Source organism: Macaca fascicularis, chromosome X (assembly GCF_037993035.2).
Source record: "Macaca fascicularis isolate 582-1 chromosome X, T2T-MFA8v1.1".
In the NCBI taxonomy this organism is placed as follows: domain Eukaryota; kingdom Metazoa; phylum Chordata; class Mammalia; order Primates; family Cercopithecidae; genus Macaca; species Macaca fascicularis.
This window is the reverse complement of record NC_088395.1, coordinates 2,400,963-2,417,309: the sequence shown is the minus strand read 5'-3', so window position 1 is coordinate 2,417,309 and position 16,347 is coordinate 2,400,963. Positions and strand designations below refer to the sequence as shown.

The window sequence follows — 16,347 nt, the reverse complement described above, 5'->3', positions numbered from 1 at the left end:
CCAGGAGAAAGTTGACGGAATATTTCACACTATTTGCAAAGGTTTCCCAGGTGATAACTAATATTGGAGATGGTGTGAAGACAGGGACATTTGCACACACCCCTGGCATCAAAATAAATTGCTAAAATTCTGCAGCAAATTAAAAACCAGGTCAAAAGCTATACAAGTACTCATACACATTGATCTAAACAACTTGAATGCTAGAAATTTCCTCGAAGGAATAAAAATAGTGCATGGAGTTGACTCAGATTTGCTTTGTTAATTCATAATTCTAAAATGCCAGAAGAAACACAACATTTTCAGAATTCAAGGAAGTATATAATTATATATGTAGTATGTAATAGTACATGATTATCGGTAAAAGTCATACGATAGAAATGATTATGTGACATGAAAAAATGTTCATGGAATATCAGTAAGCAAAAAGTAATGTTACAATGCAGTATAAACAAAAGACTTGGAACTTTGCTTAAAATTTATTTCATTTAGATTAATATATAGGCTGGGTGAGGTGGCTCGTGCCCATAATCTCAAGAGATTTGGGACGCTGAGGCAAGAGGATTGCTTGAGGCCAGGAGTTTCAGACCAGCCTGGGCAACATACTGAGACCCCATGTCTACAAAAAATGACAAAACTAACTGGTCACGGTGCTGTGTGCCTGTAGCCCCAGCTTCTTGAAAGACTGAGGCAGGGGGATCTCTCTAGCCCAGGAGTTGGAGGCTGTGGTATGCTCCTATGTTTAATATGATCACACCACTGTACTCTAGCCTGGACAACACAGTGAGACCCTGTCTCCAAAAAAAAAAAAAGATACATAAAATACTAGCACTAATTGCCATCAAAATGTCAACAAGATGTGGACATCATTAATATATTTCTGTGTTAAAAATTAAATATGTAAACAAAAAAACTCTAAGCATATAAACTTTCAACAATCATTCAGCTAAAAAAAAAACTGGTGCTATTCAAATTACACTGAAAATGCTGTAATATGTCAGAAAATACTTTTTTCTTAAATATTTAAGGGCAAAAAGATTTAAAACACACTAGCTTCTCCATAAGGAATGTGTATGCCAATACTTTTCTCTTTATTAAGTCTATATTTAAATTCTTGTATTCAATTTTTTAGAAGTTCCATAAGATGGAACTTGGAAGTAAAAGTAGCAAACTAGGCCAGGCACAGTGGCTCATATCTGTAATCCCAGCACTTTCGGGAAGCCAAGGTGGGCGGATCACTTGAGGTCAGGAGTTCGAGACCAGCCTGGCCAACACAGCAAAACCCTGACTCTACTAAACATACAAAAATTAGCTGGGCATGGCAGTGTGTGCCTGTAATTCCAGCTACTCAGGAGGCTGATGCAGGAGAATCACTTGAACCCAGTAGGTGGAGGTTACAGTGAGCCAAGATGGCACCACTGCACTCCAGCCTGGGTGACAGAGCGAGACTCTGTCTCAAAAAAAAAAAAAGCAAATTAAAAATAAAATCCAAGCTGAATATCTATTTTTGAAAGGTACATTTTCCACTACATGAACACGGGCATTACACTGCACAGGCAGTCAACAGTAAGCACACACTCATCTGAAATCACCTCGTCTCAGCTGACATAAATATCACTGAATTCTGAACCACATGGAGACAGCTCACGGGGTCAGAGACTCTTACCAGAGGAACCAGCCTGGTTGGGGTTTGGATTTGGCTTCGGCTTGGGTGGTGGTGGTGGGTCGTCTGTTTGTGAAAGATGAGAGTTGCAATGATAAGTGCCTTGCAGTAAAGAAAATGAAACATCAGTTTACATACAGACGGTTCCCTCAGCAGAAACTGGACCTTGGCCTTTGTCCTGGTGGGGATACCCATACACACAGTCTCCTGCCAATTTCCTCCCATCAACTTTGAGCCACAGTTCTTAATTTCAAGTATGTTCAATAAAAATTAAAGCGGGTATCCACACCAGCTGCAGAATTTCTGGGGCCAAAATAAAAAGGTGGGACCCATTTTTCAAATTCTGTTAAGTATTCCAAGACGGCGGCACCAGAACAGTAAACCAGTATGGTGCCCATGTCAAACCAACATGCCATGGGGTCCCGTGCCACTGCACAGGTCACATGCTCGTGAGGCCAGCCCTGGCCAGGGTAGGCACATGTGTCTCATGTCCTTCCAAAGGCTGTAACAGTTTTAAAATAAAAGCACATGTACTGGTTGTAAAGAAAAACCCAACGACAACAGCAAGAACAAACCAACATACCTATTCCCTAGGTTTCCACTGTGAAAGCTGGCTCCCTTTATAATTTAAATGGGAGAATTCTCTCTGAAATGATCATAATTGGGTGATAATAAGCAGGCCAGCAGCAGAAGAGATTAAAGGATAATACTCACCATTTCCTCCATCAACAACAGCATCTCCTAAGTCAAAGTCATCCCCTAAAAGAGGGAAAAAAGCAGTTAATACCAAATTTCAGAGAGAAACGAGGAAGGAATGATCATGAACAGATCGAAAAACCACCACAGCCCCACATTCCTGAATACTTTTCTGAATATCAGCTTGACCAGGATCTCATTAGAAAAAGTGAATTCCTGACCATTTTTACATCACTATTCTCTCAGACTAAAAGAGTAAAAAACAAAAAGAGACACAGAGAGACAAAGAGCTAGGAGAGAAGCTCTCAGAGGAGGGGCAGGGGAGAGAGAGACAGAAATAAAGTAATTTATAAATGAATTGTGTTGCCTGGACCAAGGTGAAATTCCAATTCCGCCTGCACATGATTTTCTCCTGTTGACTCCCCATCCCATCACCCTCTCCTCCCAGGTCCCTAACAACTTTTGAAAGGCAGACCCCAAGAGAAGAGGACAGATGACTGTGATTAGATTTAGGCTAGAGGGTGTCTAAAATGCGGCTCTGGCAACCCACATGTGCTCTGCAATGGACGTGACAATTCACCATGGCCTCAGATCTTGTCTTCTAGTAGGAAGAATGATTTTGAATACCCAACTAAGATGGAGGAATGGTTGCTGGCATCCACCCAACAGCACGTACTGAGCCATCCTGAGTCACGTATGGGAATTTCCAGTCCCTTCCTCAAGGAGACTGTAATAGTACAAATCCAGACGTTCAACACCTACTCATTGGGTGCTGTCTGCACGACTGCATAGTTCAAGGATCTGGGGACACGGGTCCCTTTGCTCATGAGCTGACACTCTAGACAGGAAGTCCAATAATGAAGTGGAGCTATTCGTGTTTTATATTAGAAAACTCAGAAGTGCTAAGACAAGACAGTGATGCCGTAAGTTTGGGCATCATTTTTACTCTGTTTATCCACCAGTGGGGTTGACCCTTGGGCAATTCCATCATGTGGCCCTTGTTTCTGACTTTTGTTTCTGCCTTTTGTATTTTGTAAAAATACAAAAAATGAGCCGGAAAAAAAAAGGGAGAAGAAAATCTAAAGACAGAGTAACTCAGATCCTTAGAATAAAAGCACCCGGAGATATTGTCCCAATGACCCCAAAACATTTCACATCAGCAACCATTCTCTCCTGGAATCACCAGATGCAATGTCCACATCTTAACACAATTCCAGCATGAACCAGACTCCGCCCGGAGCACTCCAATCACTTCTCTCTTCTTTCTAGTTGCCTAAGTCCCGTCCTGCTGTGACAGAAAATGATTTGTTCTTTTTCTTTGCATACTAGGAACAAGTCCTTCTCACCAGCACTGGGCTTCTTGGGGGTTGCAGTGGGTTTCTTGCCTTCTTTGTCTAAAGAGAGAAGACATTTTAGTCAGTCAAAGTTGCGGCTGGGAAAACAAGTGTCAACTCTTTTGTGGTGAAGGCTGTTTCATTTTCTTGGAAACAGCTGGAGAATGTTTTTAGCATTGTTTTTCCTCTCCAGCCCAAGTGCGCTGAGCTTCACAGGATGACTCTTGAGCCCAGAAGACAGGCACAGAGGCTGCTACCAGCCATGGTCTCCACAGAGACCGGGGCCCCTTCTCCACTTTTTTTTTTTTTTGATACCAAGTCTTGCTCTGTCACCCAGGCTGGAGTGCAATGGTATGGTCTCCACTCACCGCAAGCTCTGCCTCCTGGGTTCAAGCAATTCTCCCGCCTCAGCCTCCCGAGTAGCTGGGTTTACAGGCGCATGCCATCACTTTCGGCTAATTTTTTGTATTTTTACTAGAGATGGGGTTTCACCATTTTGGCCAGGCTGGTCTCGAACTCCTGACCTCAGGTGATCCACCCACCTCAGCCTCCCAAAGTGCTGGGATGACAGGCGTGAGCCACCGCGCGCCCAGCCCTTTTCCACTTCTTGACATTAAATGGGACTGTGACCGAGATGTAAGCCAGGAAGGCAGGAGAATGGCAAAGTTAGGAGAAAAACAGCCCTTTCAGAGCCCAAGATCTATGCATGAGAAGGAGACACCGGATTGATGGCTGAAAGGCTGTTCACATTTCTCATATGAAACACACTTTTGGCTCCGTCAGGCCTCTGCCTAGGCTGCCCCCTCTGGGAATGGAAGTCTCAGGCAAATCAGGTGGAGGTTTTAAGACTAAGGGCACCTCCCACTGCAGTGAACACCTGTTCCCAAGGGCTAAGAAGGGGTAGGTGATCAGGAAAGAGATGATCCCCATTAGCACTGTTTCTCTCAAACCATCGGCATTGCACCACAGGACATAAAATTAAAAGCTGGCCACGTGCAGTGGCTCGCGTCTGCAATCCTCTCACACCTCAGCACTTTGGGAGGCTGAGGTGCGAGGACTGCTTGAGCTCACGTGGTCAAGGCTGCAGTGAGCCAAGATCCCACCACGGCACTCCAACCTGAGCAACGCAGTGAGACCCCGTATTGCTTACTGTACCAGGTGAGGTGGCACATGCCTGTAGTCCCAGCTACTCAGGAGGCTGAGGTGGGAGAACTGCTTGAGCCCAGACGGTCAAGGCTGCCGTGAGCCAAGATCCCAACACTGCACTCCAACCTGAGCAACACAGTGAGACAGTGTCTCAAAAAAAAAAAAAAAAAAAAGTAAAACATAAAAAAGTGAAGAGGGTGGCCAGGCTCAGTGGCTCATGCCTGTAATCCCAGCACTTTGGGAGGCAAAGGTGGGCAGATTACGAGGTCAGGAGTTCGAGACCAGCCTGACCAACGTGGTGAAACCCCATCTCTACTGAAAATACAAAAACTAGCCAGGCATGGTGGTGCATGCCTATAATCCTAGCTACTTAGGAGGTGGAGGTAGGAGAATCACTTGAACCTGGGAGGTGGAGGTTGCAGTGAGCCAAGATCGCGCCACTGCGCTCTAGCCTGGGCGAGAGAGAGAGACTCCATCTCAAAAACAAACAAACAAACAAAAAGTGAAGAGGGCTGTCCTGGATTGAAGAACATTCCTCCAAAATCCACATCCACCCCAAACCTCAATAGGTGCTCTTATTTGGAAACAGGGTCTTTGCAGTTGTAATTACTTAAGATGAAGTTAGAACAGATTAGGATAGATCCTAATGACTGGTGCCCTTATAAGAAGGAAATTTGGATACATGGAGACACAGGGAAGAGACCAGTGTAGACAAAGGCAGAGCCTAGAGTGATGCGGCCACAAGCACAGGGACACCTGGAGCCCTCAAAAGCTGGGAGAGGCAGGAAGGATCCTCCCCTAGAGCCACCAAAAAGAACTGGATATAACTGCAGTGGATTGAGCAGTGGTTCCCCCAAAAGACATATCTACATCCTAAGCCTAGAACCTGGTATTGAGACTTTATTTGGAAATAGGGTCTTTGCAGATGTGCTTGAGAAGGATCTTGAGATGAGGTTATCCTGGAGTATGGTGGCCCTAAACCCAATCACAAGTGTCCTTGTAAAAGAAAGAAAAGGAGACAGAGACACAGAGGAGGAGGCCCCATGGAGAAGGAGGCAGAGACTGGAGTGATGCGGCCACAAGCCCAGGGACACCTGGAGTCCCCAGGAGCTGGGAAAGGCAGGAAGGACCCTCCCCTAGAGCTCCCTAGAGGGAGCATGGGTCTGTCTACACCTTGATCTCAGACTTCCGTTGTCCAGGTCTGGAAGATGGTAAATCCCTGTGGTTTAAGCCCCCAGTTGGTGGTACCTTTTTATGGCAGCCCCAGAAAACAAATACAAAGGGATGACAAGACCCAGAAGCAGATAGAGTGATAAGACGGATTCCTTCAATTCCTTTTCCCATGCCCTTCACCGAGGGCTCTGGGTGAGGAGCAGGAGACAGGAAGAGCTGCAGAAAAAGGAAGGAGTGGCCCCATGGAGCGAGTGGGTGCCGATTTTGAGAGGGAGGATGCCAGGACTGGACGCCCCTCTCTCCAGGGGGACCTCCATTTGCTCACCTCCTCTAGCCCCTTCCCCAAGCACCTGGCAAGTTTTCGCTCGGCCTTCGACCATCACAGGAGTGTGAATTATTCCACCAGGGTGGTTCGTTTATCTTAACGAGGGCATCTTGCTTTTCCTTGTCATCTATGAATCTAGTTTTTATAATAAGGCAGGTGGCCACACACAGGCAGACCTCCTTCACTGCACTTTGTCTTAAGGTGCTTTGCAAATACTATGTGTTTTACAAACAGAAGGTCTGCAGCAACTCTGCGCCAAGCCAGACTCTCGGCATCATTTTTTCCAACAGCACATGCCCCACTTCCTGTCTCTGTATCTGCATTGTTTAGCAATAAGTTATTTTCAATTAGAGTAAACTGTTTTTAGAAGTAATGCTATTGCATACTTAACAGACTACAGTCAAGAGTAAATATAACACTTATATGTACTGGGAAGCCAAAAATTGCTATGACTCCCAGTACTGCGGTGTTCTAGAACCGAGCCGGAAATGTCTAGGATATGCCTGTATTTACTATGTTAACATAAAATATTGACAGGATTTTAAAAATTGATGTTGTTACTCACCAGGAAGGGCATCAGATAAATCGAAACCATCATCTAGAGGGAAAAAAAGAGTCAACTTACAAACAAGAAAAATAAAAATAAATTTGAAAATTATAGAGATAAAAAATGGTAGGTGATTTTGACTTTTGTGACATTTAAAACGGCAACTTAAAAAAATTTACAAGGTGCTGTGATTTCTCTTTTCATTCTAAATATTCACTTTCATTCCTAAAAGTAAGAATATGTTAGCCTAGGTTTTAAAGAAACAATGACCTTCGAGCTTAGTAGAAATTAAAATAATGGGAAAACGTGATCATTTTGTGTATTATTCTTAAAAGGCAGTTCCTTTGAAACAAAGGAGTAACAATTTTGAATATGTACTGAAAAGCACATGGGGAACAAAATTCTCCATTTTTTATTGGCAACTGTCCTGTAATTACAAACCAAAATATAGCGGAAACACTCAACAACCCAGAAAGACACATGCATTATGCATTAAAAAAAAAAAACTCATGGAATCTCACAGAATGAGGAAACTGTCACGCTCAATTATTGATAGGCTATCCTGTTTGTACAGTTTTTAATTACAAGAATTTCAATGCTAGTTCAACGTGGCCATCTCTGGCGCACTGAAGAAAAGCCAAATTCAGGAAAATTTGGAAAAGTCGACTTGGACTGTTTGGTTAACTGGAGGAAGAGTTAGGATAATCGTCAACATCCAGCGTCCCCATTCCTCAGCACCAAAGGGGTGCAACACCTCTCAACCGTCAGGAAGCACCTGCAGTGGGTGCTGAGGGGTCCAAGAACAACCCGTGGGAGCCCTGTGAACAACAGAAATGTGTCCAGTTCCACAGCAGGTGCAAGTGACCAGGCCATGCTCCTGTGTGTATAAATGAAGAGTGCATGCATATGTCACAGGGCTGTGTGTGTGCGTGTGCATGTATATTTGGGCATTTGCAGTGCAAATGTATGTATTTGTGGGTTTTGTGTGCATGCATGGGGTGTGTAGGTGGGTTCTCTGTGTGTATATGTGTATGTATGTGTTGTGTGTGCATATATACAAGTGCATGTATGAGTGGGTTTGCATATGTGCATATGTGTGGGCGTGTTTTGTGTAACTGTGGAGGTGCATTTTGTGGGTTTGTGCCTGTGTGTGTGTGTACGCAGTGTGTCGGTGTTTTCTATGTGCATATGTGTCAGTGCATGTTCGTGTAGGTTTGTGTGTGCATATGCAGGTGTGCGTAGTGTGTAGCTGCTTCTGTGTGCCTATGGATAGTTGCATGTATGTGTGGGTTCTGTGTGCAAATGTGTAGGTGTTATGTATGAATACGTGTAGGTGCATGTATATGTGGGTTTGTGTGTGTATGTGTAGGCAGATGTAGTGTGTATGTTTTTCATGTGCATGTGTGCAGTTGCATGCATGTGTGTGTGCATGTGTCAATGTGTGTATGTGTAGGTGCGTTTGTGTGTGCGTGTGTAGGTGTGTGCATTTGTGGGTTTGTGCGTGCATGTGTAGGTGTGTGCATTTGTGGGTTTGTGCATGCGTGTGTAGGTGTGTGCATTTGTGGGTTTGTGCGTGCGTGTGTAGGTGTGTGCATTTGTGGGTTTGTGTGTGCGTGTGTAGGTGTGTGCATTTGTGGGTTTGTGCGTGCATGTGTAGGTGTGTGCATTTGTGGGTTTGTGTGTGCGTGTGTAGTGTGGTGTGTTTCCATGTGTGCATATGCGTAGGTGCATGTATGCACGTGCTGTGTGCACACATGTAGTTGTGTGCACGTGTGTGTATGGGTAGGTGTGCATAGTGTGAAGGCGTGTATTGAGTATGTACATACAGGTAGGTGTGTCTATGTCTGCTTGTATGTCTGTGTGTGTGTACCCATGGCTGCTGGTGTGTTTCTGTGTGTGTCAACAGTAAGTAGAAAGTAGACTAAATCCTCAGAACAGCTCTGTGGGCCCCATGCCAGCAACCACAGTGGAGTTGTTTCCACAACCTCAGAGCCCTGAAATGGCTTTTTCTACAACAGGACGTTTGCCAGACATAACAAATGCAATTACAGCTCCTCCTGCAGCATGCGGCAGATCTTTAGACAGTAGCAAGGGAGGATCCTACTGATCTGGAATAAACCATAAGGCATGTACACACACACGCATATATATATGCATTCATGTTCATATGTTTCCATAGAAATCTATAACTGTATTTTTTGAAGTTGTATTACTTTTTCTTTATTTACATCTTACCTCACGTATTTATTTGTGGTGCACACAGTTCAAAGCTACTGTCTTAGGCATTTTCAAGCATGCAATGCATTCTTGCTAACCACAGTCACCCTGAGTACAGAAGACCCCTGAACTTATCCCTTCCTATCTGACGGAAATGTTGTACCCTTTACCCATCATTTCCCCGTTTCCCTCACCCCTCACTCCCAAGCCCTTGGTCACGCCATTCCACTCTGCTTCTATGAGTTCAATGTTTTTAGATTCCACGTAAGTGTGTTTGGGTCAGATGGTATTTGTCTTTCTGTGCCCAGCTTACTGCACTTAACATCATGTCCTACAGTTCCATCCATGTTGGTGCAAATGTCAGGACTTCCTTTTTTTTTTTTTTTTTTTTTTTTTTTTGAGACAGAGTCTCACTCTGTTGCCCAAGCTGGAGTGCAATGGTGCAATCTTGGCTCACTGCAACCTCCGCCTCCCGGGTTCAAGCAATTCTCCTGCCTCAGCCTCCTGAGTAGCTGGGATTACAGGTACCCGCCACCACACCCAGCTAATTTTTTGTATTTTTTGTAGAGACAGGGTTTCATCATGTTGGCCAGGCTTTGTGTGTGCACATGTGTAGGTGTGTGCATTTGTGGGTTTGTGTGTGCATGTGTAGGTGTGGGACACAGAGTCCCACCCTCACCATTTTCTCCTCGGGTGACTAACACTTAAGACAGCTTCCCAAACACCACCCCACAGAGAGTAGGGAGGAAAGGGGGGTGACCAGCTCTTGATTTCATACAAAGGTGGGCCCTCTGAATCACCCATGATCAAGCATTCACTCCCTGGTAAAATCTGGTACTGCAGACACCTCTGAGGCTAATTTTCCAGGTGTGTGAGGGACGCCGTCCCCCAGGTGCGTGAGGGAGGCCGTCCCCCAGGTGCGTGAGGGAGGCCGTCCCCCAGGTGCGTGAGGGAGGCCGTCCCCCAGGTGCGTGAGGGAGGCCGTCCCCCAGGTGCGTGAGGGACGCCGTCCCCCAGGTGCGTGAGGGACGCCGTCCCCCAGGTGCGTGAGGGACGCCGTCCCCCAGGTGCGTGAGGGACGCCGTCCCCCAGGTGCGTGAGGGACGCCGTCCCCCAGGTGTATACAAATGCACATGCTACTGGCTTGAAGCCTCATGGGGAAGCAAACCCAATCAATGATCATGAGGCAGTAAAGGAACCTCTGTAAATGAAGCTGTCGTCTCCTAACTCAGTCCACTGGTCTCTTTATTTCCTAGGACTCATCTCCCAATTCATCACATACCCTGAGCTTTCAGGTGGTAGGCAGGAAATTGTGGGCTCACAGCAGACACCCCCACTTTTTTTTTTTTTTTTTTTTTGAGACGTTGTCTCGCTGTGTCTCCCAGGCTGGAGTGCAGTGGCGTGATCTCGGCTCACTGCAAGCTCCGCCTCCCGGGTTCACGCCATTCTCCCGCCTCAGCCTCCCAAGTAGCTGAGACTACAGGCGCCCGCCACCTCGCCCGGCTAGTTTTTTGTATTTTTAGTAGAGACGGGGTTTCACCATGTTAGCCAGGATAGTCTCGATCTCCTGACCTCGTGATCCACCCGCCTCGGCCTCCCAAAGTGCTGGGATTACAGGCTTGAGCCACCGCACCCGGCCCCCACTTTCTTTTTTGCTCCTGAAAACGACCTCCGGGGCTGCAAATGTGAAGAAAACACCATCAAAACCCACCCAGCAGGAGCTACAACCATGCCCTTAGAGAAGGAGCCTGGTGGAGAACTCAGGTGCCCGTGTTGAATGTTCACGGTGTTCAGCTTCTCTGCAAAATTGCAAAGAGACCACACCCTCGGCAGAACCCCCTACTGCCACTGCGGTTTCCACCCGGCCCTCTCAAAGCTCCAGATGTTTTGGGGACAGGGCAATGACTCATCAGGACAAGGCAGAACGGACCACAGATGGCATGAGTCAGTCTGACAAGACACTTTCTACTGATTCAAACCGTGTTTTCTTTTTCACATCAGCCAGGCAACTCGAAAAACAGGATGAACCTAGAGTGAAGTCCCTGAGGCCACATGGGGTGTGTGAGTTCCTCCGAAATGTGACCAGGGCTTGCACTATGTAGGAATGCGCTCAACCGTGGCAAACTCGGGAGGAGAGCCGGTACCTGGGTTCTCTTTTTTCTTTTTCTTTCTTTTTTTTCTTTTCTTTTTTTTTTTTTTTTTTTTTGAGGCAGAATCTTGCTCTGTTGCCCAGGCTGGAGTGCAGTGGCACGATCTCAACTCACTGCAACTTCCACCTCCTGGGTTCAAGTGATTCTCCTTCCTCAGCCTCCCAAGTAGCTGGGATTACGGGCATGTGCCACCACTTCCAGCTAATTCTTCTGTTTTTAATAGAGATGGGGTTTCACCATGTAGGCCAGGCTGGTCTCAAACTCCTGGCCTCAAGTGATCTGCTTGCCTTGGCCTCCCAAAGTGCAGAGATTACAGGTGTGAGCCACTGCGCCCGGACACTTGGGATATCTTAAACCCCATCATCACACCATTCAGGTGTTTCACATAAAATTAAAAGTTATCTGGGCGTGGTGGCACACGCCCGTAGTCCCAGTTACTTGGGAGGCTGAGGGAGGAGAAATGCTTGAACCCGGGAGGTGGAGGGTGCAGTGAACCGAGATCACACCACTGCACTCCAGCCTGAGTGACAGAGTGAGACTCCATCTCAAAATAAATAAATTAATTAGTTAAAAATAAAAATTAGGCAGTTCCAAGATTCTTATAACTTTCAGATTTTCATAAGAATAACACAATCACTACATAGTAACAGCAGCAGCCAGGGATGTCATTTATGCAGTGCTGTGTGTGTGCCTGCAGCGTTCTCAATAATACTGTTAATCTTCATTAAGGGTGGGAGGATGAAGATCCCGCCACTGGCCTGGGTGTGCCTGCTGGAAAACGTCCGATTCACTCAGCCCCACCATCACCCCGGGGTGCTCACACCTGCTGATGGCCACTCCAGTACTCATCTGCTCCTGCTGCTTTTCCACGCCCTTTTCCAAAGCCCTCTAAACACAAACTTTCAGGACATTGTAGAAAAGGAGGGGGAGGAGGTGCAGAGGGCACATATGTGCTCTTTACTCATTGCTGAGTCTTTTTTTTTTTTTTTTTTTTTTGAAACGGAGTCTCTCTCGGTCACCCAGGCTGGAGTGCAGTGGCGTGATCTCGACTCACTGCAAGCTCCACCTCCTGGGTTCACGCCATTCTCCTGCCTCAGCCTCCCGAGTAGCTGGGACTACAGGCGCCCGCTACCACGCCTGGCTAATTTTTTGTATTTTTAGTAGAGACGGGGTTCATCATGTTAGCCAAGGTGGCTCCTGACCTCGTGATCCGCCTGCCTCGGCCTCCCAAAGTGTTGGGATGACAGGCGAGAGCCACTGTGCCCAGCTCTTTTTTTTATTTTTTTGGAGGTCGGTGGAACCAGTCACATGGTCTGCCCCTAAAAACTTTCATTCTAGGTTTGAGGGGCCTCAGGAAGGGTCCCCAACCTAGAGATAACTGCAGTACAAAGAAAGCTCAGAACGGTGCAAGAGAAAATGCCTCCACATTGGAGCGAGTACCAGAAGTCCTCCTGTGTGGGAACAGCAGGAGGCAGCTGATACATTTCATTTTACCGTTTTATTCAGATGGTCCAAACACCCTTATTTTTCTGTTGCTTAAAACCAAATTGCTCTGGAAGTATTGTTCTCTTTTTCAAGATGTATCATTTAACACAGGGGAGATGATTGGTCACAGGATACAAAGTCTCCATGAGACAGGAGAAATAACTTGAGGAAAGCTCAGAGCGACTGCAATTAGTAACAATGGCTTGAATATTCGAAAACGACTAAAGGAGCCCATTCTTAAGTGCTCTCACCACACAAAAAAGTGCTGGGAAGTCTGTGAGGTTATGCATATTTAAATCCATTTCACCATGGATACATACATCAAGACACCACGTGCAACCGCATAGATAGATACAATGGGTATTTGTCAATTAAAAGAAATTAACACATCATTTAAAAAAATCTAGCTCCGAGGTCTTACCAAACATATTGTAAAATTACTGAAAAGAGCTTAATAGTGTGATAAATTGCTTCAGGAATACACTGGAGTGTCATAGTCTCAGAAACACTCCAGTGCTGGGTCCAGGATGTGTGCCAGTGACTGAATATCTGAGTACAGAAAACACAAGTGCAAGGAATTACGGACAAGTGCAAGGAACTCCAAGTTCACCGAACACCCTACACTTTCGACTGAACCGCTGAGTCCAGCACAATCTGTTCCCCTCATGGAAAGCTATGAACGCAGTGGGTGACAGTGGCCACTGTGCCTGGAAACATTCTCTGCTGGTGAACTATGGAAAGGAAAGGGATTCGTGTTTCTAGCAATAAACTCGTCTGTCTTCTTAGCTTGAAAATTATATATAGGTGGCCGGTGCAGTGGCTCACACCTATAATCCCAACACTTTGGGAGGCCAAGGTGGGAGGATCGCTTGAGCCCAGGAGTTCAACAGCAGCCTGGGCAACATGATGAAACTCCGTCTCTACAAAAAATGCAAAAATTAGACAGGTGAAGTGGTACACACCCGTGGTCCCAGCTACTTGGGAGGCTGAGGTGGGAGGATGGCCTGTGCCTGGGGGGGAGGTTGAGATTGCAGGGAGCTGAGACTGCACCATGGCACTGCAGCCTGGGCAACAGAGACACACCCTGCCTCAAAAAAATAGGCAGGGCGTGGTGGCTCACTCCCATAATCCCAACACTTTGGGAGGTCGAGGCAGGCAGATCATTGGGGTCAGGGGTTCAAGACCAGCCTGGCCAACATGGCAAAACCCATGTCTACTAAATTCGCTGGGCGTGGTAGCATGCACCTGTAGTCCCAGCTACTTGGGAGGCTGAGGCACAAGAGAATCTCTTGAACTCGGCAGGTGGAGGTTGCGGTGAGCCGAGATTGCACCACTGTGCTCTAGCCTGGGTGACAGAATGAGACTGTGTCTCAAAAAAAAAAAAAGAAAGAAAGAAAGAAAGGAAAAAGAAAAAAAAATGATATGCAGGTGGTTAAACTGCATTATATGCAGGTGGTTAAGCTGCACATGCTTCCTTGTCTGGGGTGGCCTAACGTACAAGGTATCATCTCGGCTTCATCCTAACTGGGACAACAGCACGAGGGTGTAGACGTGATGGAACAAGCTCTTTTCTGTAATTTTACAATATGTCTGGTAAGAAGTGGGAAACTTTCTTTTGTTCTTGTGCCATAATTCTGGGAATGTCCCCTGAGCTATGCCAAGTTTCACAAGAGTCCAAAGAATGGTGTGAATGTTTGGGCTGGGCTGAGCACACCTCACACCGGCAGTTTCTCACAATCACCCTGCCAGGGACCTGGGGAGATGTGGAACCCCAGGTCTCACCCCCAGACATCTTCATTCTGTGGTGTGGGGTGAGGCTCATGAGCCTGCATCTTTAACAAACTCCAGGGTGATGCTGAAGGACCCTGCCTTCAGGAGTTCTGGGGCTCAGAGGACAGCAAGGCAGGGCTGCTCGGGGTTCCCTGCTCTCTGTCCCAGTCACCCCTTCCGCAGGCAGATGCTAGCCCAGATCCCATTCCTACAGGAAACTGAGTCATTACCCCCCAACGCTAACGTGGAAACACCGGAAACTGACTTAGCAGCCTCAGCACTTTTTCCAACTTCACGCCAGTCACTCCCCGACTGCTGGTCTCCTTTCAAAGTGGTCTCTGCCCTGCAGTTCGGGGCTTGCTCGAAATAAACCCTCCACCGGTCCCAACTATTAGCAGTTCACGGAGCCCTGTGTGTCTCTGTAAAATGACGCAAGGCCAACACACACACACACACACACACACACACACACATTTAACAGCTCAGTTTGTTGACTACAGCTTTGTTATTCAAAGTAGTTACATTTTATAAAGTCTCAGTGAACACTGAATTAGTGAATAGTGAACTATTGCTCCTACGAAAAGACAGGATTGCGTTCCCAGAGGTCATCAACCAATCACTACCTAAGTGCGTTTTATGTGGGTTTCTGTTTAAAGACAACGTAGTGAATAGACATTGTGGAGTCACTCATATTGATCTCGAAGCCAACTTCACTATAACTCGTGCCTAAATGACGCTCATCAAATGTGTATTTTCCCCATGAGACTGTGCCACTTTCCTGTACTTAGGGACGCTAAGTAGCATGTCAGCACTGATTTGGGGGATATTTGAAAGCGCAAAATCACTGACAAAAAGCACGAAAACACAAAACACAGGACACCGAATAGACCTGAAAAGAACCCTGTTGACAGTATGTGCTGGCCTGAGAAGGCAGTGTGTGGCTTTGCTGAACCTCAACTGAGAACATGAGCTACTGAGAAGCTCAATTCTGGCCGGGCGCGGTGGTTCACGCCTGTAATCCCAGCACTTCAGGAAGCCAAGGTGGGTGGGTCACTTGAGGCCAGGAGTTCAAGACCAGCCTGGACAACACGGTGAAACCCCGTCTCTACTAGAAACACAAAAATTAGCCAGGCATGGTAGTGCATGCCTGTAATCCCAGCTACTTGGGAGGCTGAGGCAGGAAAATCACTTGAACACAGGAGGCAGAGGTTGCAGTGAACCAAGATCATGCCACTGCACTCCAGCCTTGGTTACAGAGGGAGACTCCATCTCAAAAAAAATAAGAAAGAAAAAAGAAGTTCAATTTTTTTGCTGTTCTGTGCATGAACAAAATCGCCAAGGATAAGGAGAGGAATATAAAAGATAACTATTGGGTCCTGGGCTAAATACCACAGTGATGAAATAATCTGTACAACAAACCCTCATGACACGTGTTTACCTAAGTTACAAACTTTCACATGTATCCCCGAACCTAAAATGAAAGTTAAAAAATAAATAAATAAAAATTTAGAAAAGGCCGGGTGCAGTGGCTCACGCCTGTAATCCCAGCACTTTGGGAGGCTGGGGCGGGTGGATGACAAGGTGAGGAGATAAAGCCCATCTTGGCCAACATGGTAAAACCCCGTCTCTACTATAATACAAAAAATTAGCCGGGCATGATGGCGCGTGCCTGTAATCCCAGCTACTTGCGAGGCTGAGGCAGGGGAATCACTTGAACCCGGGAGGCGGAGGTTGCAGTGAGCCGAGATCACGCCACTGCACTCCAGCCTGGCAAGAGAGTGAGACTCTGTCTCAAAAAAAAAATAAATAAAAATAAAAATTTAAATGCCGGGAATGTTGATGTG

At 46.4% G+C, this 16,347-nt stretch overlaps 1 protein-coding gene across 1 annotated transcript in view; it reads right to left on the bottom strand.

Annotated features, from left to right (window-relative positions):
* Window positions 1-16,347, bottom strand: part of CD99 (CD99 molecule (Xg blood group)) — a 54,769-nt gene that overhangs the window by 20,470 nt on the left and 17,952 nt on the right. Inside the window, exons 3-6 of the mRNA XM_074030205.1 lie at window positions 6,900-6,932; window positions 3,703-3,750; window positions 2,375-2,419; window positions 1,664-1,726 (exon numbers count right to left, since the gene is read on the bottom strand). Coding sequence (XP_073886306.1) covers window positions 1,664-1,726; window positions 2,375-2,419; window positions 3,703-3,750; window positions 6,900-6,932 — 189 coding nt within the window. The remainder of the gene's footprint in view (window positions 1-1,663; window positions 1,727-2,374; window positions 2,420-3,702; window positions 3,751-6,899; window positions 6,933-16,347) is intronic.